Consider the following 8,337-nt stretch of genomic DNA (forward strand, 5'->3'; position numbering starts at 1 on the left):
TATATATATATATATATATATATATATATATGGACTATACGATTTATATTATGGCCATTTTTCTCTATCAAGCATTTAGTTATAGTATATATACGTTTTTTATGTTTTGAGCTTAATTATATACAATTTATGCGTATTTATTACTCGGTTTATAGTTTTGTTTTTCTTTACGAACAATTGCTTTTGATATTACCACAAGCCTAGGGGTATAACAGAGCGGGGGTCAAACTATATGTGGGGGCAGCCATTACATATACACACACACACAAGAGACTCACGCACATAAATACATATATGTAGTAACGAAATTAAACTAGAGACATTAACAAGTGTTGTTTCCTTTCCAACTCTTTCGCCGCCTCACTGCTCAACAACGGTCACCTCTATGGGCGGTATAAACTTCCAAACATGCGCCTGCTGCTCATCATAGCTGGACGAGAACATATCTAATTGACCTCCGACAATATTTGTGGCGCTCGGACAGGAACGTGCTGACGGCTGTTGCTGTTGTTGCGGATTGGTGGAGCACTCAATGCCGGCCTTAAAACGTCCAGGCGTAAAGAATATCACAGAACAAGTGTGCTGCGTCTGCTCCTGCTTCTCCAGAATGGGGATTGCAATTCTAAAAAGGGAACTCAATCAATTACAAATTGATATATATTTATGTTTTGGTACTGACCTATTCGGCCCTGAGAAGGCCACGCGTGTCTCCAGATTGTAATTCTCCATTCCATTTAAATAGTCCTGATAGAACTTGATGCTCAACACCAGGTTCTTGAGCGGCTGCAGCGAATCATTGGTCAACTGAATGCTAAGCAGCGCCCGCTGCCCCACCGTACAAACAAGCTCGCTGTGCGGCTGCACGGGCGTGTCCTGAAAGCTAATAGCTATAAGAAAATAAGAAAAGTCAGAGATTTCAAAAAGAAATGTAGACTCCAGTATAACTTACACCACTGCAAGGGCGAGACGGCAGTGAGATCCACCATGGACTGCGACAAGACTATGCCCCGCAAGGAGGCAATGCCCGCAATATCGGTGCCAGTCAGCAGCCAATTGATTTTCACCCGCTCGGCTATATGCTCCGAGCAGAGTTTGCTCAGAGCATCGTTAAACGACAGCAGCTGCGTTCGAAAACAGAGTTCTGCAAAGGAATTGAATTGGGTTTTAATCCCACACAAGGGATATAGCACAATATATCAAACCTCTCTCTAGATTCTCCGCAACTTCGGCTGCCCGTGCCGCACACACTTGCTCCAGGGAGCAACGATCCACTGGTATGGGCACACGGCAGCTCTCTTTGGCCTCGATGAGTATATTCTTGTTGTCTGTGTAATTGAGCGACATCTCTTGAGCGGTTAGATTGGATATATCCAGCACCAGGTAGAACTGTGAAGCTCTAAAAAGGCAACAGGAAAATTATGAAAGCTCTTTTGATCGTTCCTCCCACTTACATTTCGGCTGGCAGGACATCCCAGCTGGTGATCTGTGCACTGGGCAGCAGCTCTAAATTAAAGGACACTGCACACTGACGGCAGTATCCCGCCGTCAGAGCCTCCCCTCCTGAGTATTTCAAGCGGATCTGCGCCTCAATGTGCTGCGAATACTGCGAGCCAAGGCTGGAGGGTCCTGGCTGCAGGCTCAATGCCGCCAGTGAAGGCTGCCCCCCGGACATGGTCGAACGGAAGCTGGATGTTTGCGGCTCCTGCCGACGATGCTGCGGTGAGCCAACTCTCGAGGGCAGGCTGGCATGACCTGAGACGGACATCAGGGAGGAGCCATAATCACCAGCCGCAGGACCACTCGAATGCACCGAAGACGGGGGTGGCTGGGGGCAAACGAAATCCGCCTCGGCATACACTTCCACCACAAATTCAATGGAACCCTGCGGCGGAACGGGCAGCTTGGCCTGCAAGCAAAAGGGAATTAAGAATCAATCATCAGGGACCTCTCTTTCCCACTTGAAACTCACCAGCAATGCCTCTTCATCTATCCGAAAGATCTTCTTTTGCAGCTCTTGCTCTACATTGGAATTAATGTTCACCTCCAGATGTTCCAGCGGCAGGGTGGCGCTCTCATTGGTAATGGTTATGGTGCAGCTGGAGAACTCTCCGTTGTACAGCGTGAGGCTGGCCGAGGTGACGACAATATCCGCACTATTCAAATTACTAAATGTGGCCGTCTGTGGCAGCGAGGTCTTGACGGATATCCGCGGCAGGGCTGGTATCACCTCCACCAGATAGTTGGGCGGAAAGCTACGGCCGCGCATATGCTTCAGTCGACAGTTGGACTTGACGCCCAGCGTGTGCGTACTGTAACCCTGGAGATCCAGTTGCCCCGTCTCGATGGGCGTGCCATGCAACGGCACATAGGTGGGCACATGCGGCTGCAGGACAATGGTCTGGGGCAGGGACTCGAACACCACGCCATTCGTCAGCAGTCGCATATCGGTGACCGTCAGCTCGAATGGCAGGGGATTCCGCAACCGCACACAGACCTCGCTCAGATCGTTTTGAACCCACAAGAAAGCTGGAACCAAGGAAGAGAACTGTAAGAGATCGATTCTACATCTATAATGCTATGGCTTACCTATTTTATTCTTATCCTTCTTCTTGTCCCTTCTATCCACGGAATTAAAGTGTATGGGCGTGAACAGAAACGGCCCGCTGTCTGCCTTGGCCACCTTGATCCGCTGCGGCCGTAAATGGGGGGGCAAATCCTTGACCTGGAAGTCCAGGCAGTAGGGCAGATCTGTGAGATTGGCGGGTGGTATCACAGTGCCATTCTCCAGCACCAGCGGAACAGGCGAGCCCTCGCACTGGGCGCTCAGATTCTAAAACGGAATTTCATTAGATTTCCCTTAAGTAATAGGTGTATTTCGTGGACTCACCTGCAGTTGTACAGCCATTTCGCTTTGTTCTGTGGGTGACATGTTGTCCCATTGGGTCTGCAGTAGGAACGTCATATGCCGCGTGGCCAGGGCCGAGTGTCCCAGTCGCCGGGCAGCCGTGATGAGACTCTGAACCAAATCAATCTGCAGTGCCGGCCAGCCGGCAGCATTCTCCAACACTTCCAACGGATCCAGACACAGACGATATCCTGTAAAGCTGCCCAACATCAGGCGATAGCTTTGATTCCAGTCCGGCGCCTGGCTGCCCTGCTGGACATGCTTCAATGCCGCCAGACGCTGAAAGAAGGCCGCCTTCCGCTGGTATCCGATCTGCTGATACAGATCCGTAATGATCTCGAATCGCTTGACGCGCTCCGGCTCGCTCATGCTCAGATTGATGTACAGAATGTTCTGCAGGAACATGGCCACGTCCAACGGACGATTCTGTTCGATGCAGATGCGCGAGGCCTTGAGCGCCGCCTCCGTTTCAATGGTGGCCGCATGCCGGTATTTGCTGTAGTTGATGATCGCCTTGCGATAGTAGTTGGTGATCTCCTCGGCCTTGAGTATGTTACCGGGCAGCTCCCCGTTGCGCTGGTTGCTCAGCGGCGCTGCCGATATTGTGGATGTGGAAGAGGTGGTCGTGGATGAAGTGGTTGGCGTGTCCGAGGCCGAGGAATTATTGCCCGTCGTCACCAGGGAAGATACCGATGAGCAGGAAGATGAGTTCGAGGTGAGCTTCTGTTGCTGCTGAACTGCCACTTCTCCATTGGCATTGGCGGCAGCGGTCGTCGTCGAGTCGGGCGCAGTCACCTTTTTGGTGGCATCGCTGGCTCGCCATTTCTCTGGCGTGTGCCTCAGCGGGGAGGTGCCTGCAAAACCCATAAAAAGGATTATATTTCTGACCTTTTGGAGTTGATTTCTCACTTACCCGCCTCCTGCAGCGACGAGTTCCTATGCAGCGTCTCAATCTCTCGCATTTGCGGATACAACAGCATGGCTGATGCCGCACACAGGCCCTCCTCGGTGGCCCCCACCCACAGGGAATCGCCTACAGATCTCAACGTCTCGTTGGCATTATGATAGAGACTCAGTGCATCATCGACGAGGCCCGCTTGCAGCGACAAGTCAGCCAGATTCTTCATCACGCGCCCAACGCAACGTTTCCGATTGTTCCGCGACTCCATGTCCAGGCCCACAAAGTCACGCTTCTCGAAGGGGGCCAGCAACAGGCTCACCTTGTCCGCCTTCTCCCGTGAACGCTCCAGCCGCCGCGACTCCAGCACCCAAAACAGAGCGCTCACAAAGTCCCCAATGCGCGACTCCAGATCCGAACATGAATCCTGCTCGCGATAGAAGAACGCCTGGGATTTAAAGTTGGAGGGCGTCGTATAATCATCCTGCAAGCGACGTGAAGCCGTGGACTTGTCTTCGCCAATGGTCTCCAGGACATTGGGATCGTCGGGTCCAAAGAAAATGGCACGGGATTCGTAGAGAGTGCTGCCATAGCGCACCTTCAGGGACTCGTGCTGGCGGCAGAGCTCATTCAACTCAGTCTGGTTGTCAAACTTGCCAATGGTGACGAGGCCCAGCAGGCGGCGATGTGTCTGAAAGTCGCCCCAATCATTATGCTCCACGGGATGATCATGGATGAATCGCACCCAAATCGTGCGTGTGTTTCCACTGGAATCTTTAAGAGAGCAAGCATTTATATACATTTCTAATGGGAGGAGCCCTCAAGCACTTACCATTCACTTTGATGCTGTTGACACGTCGCACTTTCTCAAAGGCCCGCTGGAGGATGCGTGCCCGCGAGGGTCCCACACCTCGGAGCAGCACCAGGAGGGAGCTGTGGTGCAGGGCATTCTGTTCGTAGTCGGGTCGTGACATAACTGGCTCCACGCTACCATGAGAAAGCATAAGACCGACCGTAGCACGCATTTACACACACACGGCGCTCGCTAGCTCGCTCGCAATATACCTCGCCAGTTGGCCGGGGTCTGGAATTTCACATTTGTTCTCCTGTATACGATTCGCATGCACACCCCTCCACACCGCTCTGCTGCCTGTGATTAATGTGCCTCTCCTCAATTGATTTCCATTGTTTTGCATTTATATGTGGAGCCAAGTGGAGCAGCAGCAGCAAAAGCAGAAGCAGCAGAAAGGCGCCTCCCCCTTTTGAGGTGGTTTGCTGTTCGATGATGTTTCTGCTGCTTTCACCTCGAGAATTGCCTTTCTAGCACGTTTTCTGCTTGGGGTTCAATCTCCGCATAGATTATGCAGGTGGTACACCCCAGAATCTAGCTTCAATTTCTGTATAAATTGAATTTATGTTGTGTTTTAATGTTAATTTTACAAAGAAGTTGTCCAATCAGTGCATTGTCGCTTAGTTCGGGTGAATGGCAAATTGCAGAGATTTCTAGCGGTCTGGTCACACTATTGCTATGAAAAATCTAAAAATTACACAAAAATACCGATATTGTTTTAAAAACTACACTGTGCTTCGATAAAAATATATATATCGATACATGGATATATTAAAGCCGCCTTATTGTTTATGCATAATAATATAAATTAACAATGAATTTACTGCCGAAAACACGCGAAGAGTTCGCGCAAACCGACTATTGGAACGAGTTCTTCAAAAAGCGTGGCGAAAAGGCTTTTGAATGGTAGGCAGACGATGTTTTCCGAGGCAACAAAAAGCAACATGTGTTTTCTTTCTATTTCCTAGGTATGGAGAATATCTGGACCTGTGCGATCATATACACAAATACATCAAGCCGGTAGATAAGATTCTGATGCTAGGATGCGGCAACTCCAAGCTGAGCATGGATATGTATGACTCGGGATACAGGTACGAAACAGCCAGTACCTCTCTCTGTAAAATTATAACCCAAAGCTGCTTTTCTTCCGCAGGGATATAACGAATATTGATATCTCCCCGGTGGCTGTGAAGAAGATGTTGGAGCAAAATTCACGTACGCGTCCAGATATGAAGTTCCTGCAAATGGATGCCACAGCCATGACGTTTCCCGATGAGAGCTTCTCCGTGGCCTTGGATAAGGGCACACTGGATGCCTTGTTTGTGGACGATGCCCCAGAAACTAAAGCTGTGGTGGAAAACTATTTCAAGGAGATTCTACGCACCATGCGGTTCGTATGCTGGGCTTTAAAGCGATTCGGATATACCATCGTTTATTCCATTTTAGGAATGGCGGTCGCTATTTTTGCGTATCCTTGCTGCAGGAGCACATTCTCAACTTTCTGGTAGAGTTCCTACCCCGTCACAACTGCATGCTGCGCATTGTCCACTGTTTGGGTGTGGAACAGGCCAACAAGGAGAAGAACGCCGACGATGCCATGAAGCTGCCCGTTTTCGTGGTCATTGCCACCAAATTCAAGAGTCTTCCAATGCCCGTTAGTAGATCCCAAATAATTCCATAGAATATTCCGTAACTCCCTCCGTTTTGTATAGATTTTGGAATTCGGTTTAGGTAACGATAAAATGCAAAGATTTACCGAGTCTTCGGAGCTAAGCAATGCCGTGCGTTCTGTGCAAAAGGCCGCCTTGGTGTTCAACGGACTGGCCCGCTCCAGCATTGCTGGTCACGATGAGGTGACCTTGGACCTGTATCGGCCCTCGGAGAACACCCCTCGCTATAGCATATACATTTTAGATCAGGCGGCAGCCAGAGGCCTGAACAAATATGCGGCATTTATTGTGCCGCAAGGCAGGGAGATTGAGTGGCTCTTTGGCACCCCCTCTGGACGCAAGAAGCTGCAGGCATCGGCGAAGTTTCAGCGTCTCGCGGTGGTTACGCTGCATCGCGACCAAGTCTACAACACGCTCGAGGAGGTCCAGGCAGAGCTGGGCGATACCGTGTTCAGTCTGGCTCCGTACGGACATATCAAACAGATTCCCTATCTGTCGCTGGGCAGCGATGTGGGCAAGCGGGAGACCCTGATCAGTGGCTTCTCCAAAATATCCGGCGAATTTCGCATCGAGGAAGTGGAGGCCGGTGGCAAAACGTTGCGTCGCCTGATATTCCTCAGCAATCAGTTTGTTGTGCAGTCTGAGGCCTTGGTGAAAACAAGTAAAACAGAAGAATTATCCTCTTTGAGAGATTTCTAATGTTCTTAATATTTAATTTCAGTTAAAATCAAAGGCAAAAAAGAGCGCAAGAAGATAGATTTTGGTTATTTGGCCTGCCAGCATCATTTGTACATGTCCGTGGGCGTCCAACTGGCCACAACTCTGCAGAATCCCAAGAAGGATGTGCAAAAGGATGTTCTAGTCATTGGCCTCGGAGGCGGCGGCCTGTGCAGCTTCCTTCATGCCGCTCTACCGTAGGTTGACACAGTGCACATTCTACAAATTTTATAATTTAAATCTCTTTCCAGTCAATCGCGAATTACGGCTGTGGAGATAGACCCCATAATGCTGGAGGTGGCTGAGCAATATTTCGAGCTGAAGCAGGACAAACGCTTCCATGTGGTCATTGACGATGGTCTGGCCTTTGTGGAGCGCTGTCGTAATGAAGGTACCTTTGATTTCCCCTGGCGAAGACGCCTTTCTAAAAGGAATATTCCCTTTTCAGATATACACTTTGATGCAGTCCTGTTCGATGTGGACAGCAAAGATCTCAGCCTGGGCATGAGTTGTCCCCCACAGGGCTTTCTAGCCCACGATGTACTCCTGCACATCAAGGAGATCATTGGACCCAAGGGTCTGTTCATGCTCAATCTGGTGTGTCGCGATGAGACCCTCAAAACGGAGGCCATTGCCAATTTGCAAAAGGTTTTCCCGGCCGTCTGCAGCTACAAACTGGAGGAGGACATCAACGAGGTGGTTTACTGTGCCAACGATGAGAAGTACAAAACTGTGGAGCACTGGCAGAAGGCCATGGGCACTGCGGGCCGTGGCCTAAACACGACCGTCAAGGAGCACAAGCTGGCCAGCGAGGACCCCCTCGAAGTGGCCGAGTTTCTCAGTGAACTGAAGCTATAGAAAATGATTCGGTTTTTAAATAAATGTTAATTGTATTTTAGTTATAAATAAAAAACTAAACTATTAACTAATTGTATTGTAGAATTGCTAATAATAACAAGAGCTAAGTGTGGCAAAAAAGTATCGCAAAATGTTTTCGCTTTCAACTTAAAGTACGCTAAATCGTTGGATTTCGGATAGCAAGAATAACGAGGCTTGGAATATATCATCATATATCATACATTATAAACTTAAGCTGGTAATTAAATTAACTCAGTTAAACGATTTCTTTCGTATCAATTTTCATTAGGTTTCGGTTTCTAGCAGCAAAGGCACACGCAGCCGCACATCGTTGGATGCCAGAAAGGATTACAAAATATAATAAGTACTATACTTAAATTTGTTGTTGTTTCATTACAGTCATTTGCAGTTTAGTCTGCAACACAAAAAAAGGAACTCT

At 49.0% G+C, this 8,337-nt stretch overlaps 2 protein-coding genes across 2 annotated transcripts; one reads left to right on the forward strand and one right to left on the reverse strand.

Moving 5' to 3' along the window:
• Positions 1-15: 15 nt before the first annotated feature.
• Positions 16-5,222, reverse strand: LOC6588768 (protein brunelleschi). Its single transcript, XM_002015218.2, has 10 exons — positions 4,636-5,222; positions 3,819-4,577; positions 2,888-3,759; positions 2,587-2,830; positions 1,970-2,526; positions 1,452-1,906; positions 1,203-1,396; positions 950-1,141; positions 680-887; positions 16-622 (listed from the first exon to the last, which is right to left on the reverse strand). Exons 1-10 carry the CDS (start codon positions 4,826-4,828, stop codon positions 361-363), a joined length of 3,936 nt encoding a protein of 1,311 aa, XP_002015254.1. The 5' UTR covers positions 4,829-5,222; the 3' UTR covers positions 16-360.
• Positions 5,223-5,443: 221 nt separating this feature from the next.
• On the forward strand, positions 5,444-7,906 carry LOC6589369 (methyltransferase-like protein 13). Its single transcript, XM_002015217.2, has 8 exons — positions 5,444-5,559; positions 5,622-5,744; positions 5,807-6,043; positions 6,100-6,307; positions 6,366-6,984; positions 7,045-7,237; positions 7,292-7,431; positions 7,489-7,906. Exons 1-8 carry the CDS (start codon positions 5,468-5,470, stop codon positions 7,896-7,898), a joined length of 2,022 nt encoding a protein of 673 aa, XP_002015253.1. The 5' UTR covers positions 5,444-5,467; the 3' UTR covers positions 7,899-7,906.
• The last annotated feature ends 431 nt before the right edge of the window (positions 7,907-8,337 follow it).

Source organism: Drosophila persimilis, unplaced genomic scaffold (genome assembly GCF_003286085.1).
Source record: "Drosophila persimilis strain 14011-0111.01,24,50 unplaced genomic scaffold, DperRS2 tig00000191-arrow-pilon, whole genome shotgun sequence".
NCBI classification, from domain to species: Eukaryota; Metazoa; Arthropoda; class Insecta; order Diptera; family Drosophilidae; genus Drosophila; species Drosophila persimilis.

Bases quoted from the DNA above. Each gene is read 5' to 3' on its own strand.
- LOC6588768 (XM_002015218.2), bottom strand. From the start codon at position 4,828: ATGCGTGCTACGGTCGGTCTTATGCTTTCTCATGGTAGCGTGGAGCCA. The intron at 2,527-2,586 runs GTAAGCCATAGC...CCTTGGTTCCAG, and splicing joins GAAGGATAAGAATAAAATAG to CTTTCTTGTGGGTTCAAAAC. The intron at 1,907-1,969 runs GTGAGTTTCAAG...TTTTGCTTGCAG, and splicing joins TAGATGAAGAGGCATTGCTG to GCCAAGCTGCCCGTTCCGCC.
- LOC6589369 (XM_002015217.2), top strand. From the start codon at position 5,468: ATGAATTTACTGCCGAAAACACGCGAAGAGTTCGCGCAAACCGACTAT. The intron at 5,745-5,806 runs GTACGAAACAGC...TTTCTTCCGCAG, and splicing joins ATGTATGACTCGGGATACAG to GGATATAACGAATATTGATA. The intron at 6,308-6,365 runs GTTAGTAGATCC...CGTTTTGTATAG, and splicing joins TCAAGAGTCTTCCAATGCCC to ATTTTGGAATTCGGTTTAGG.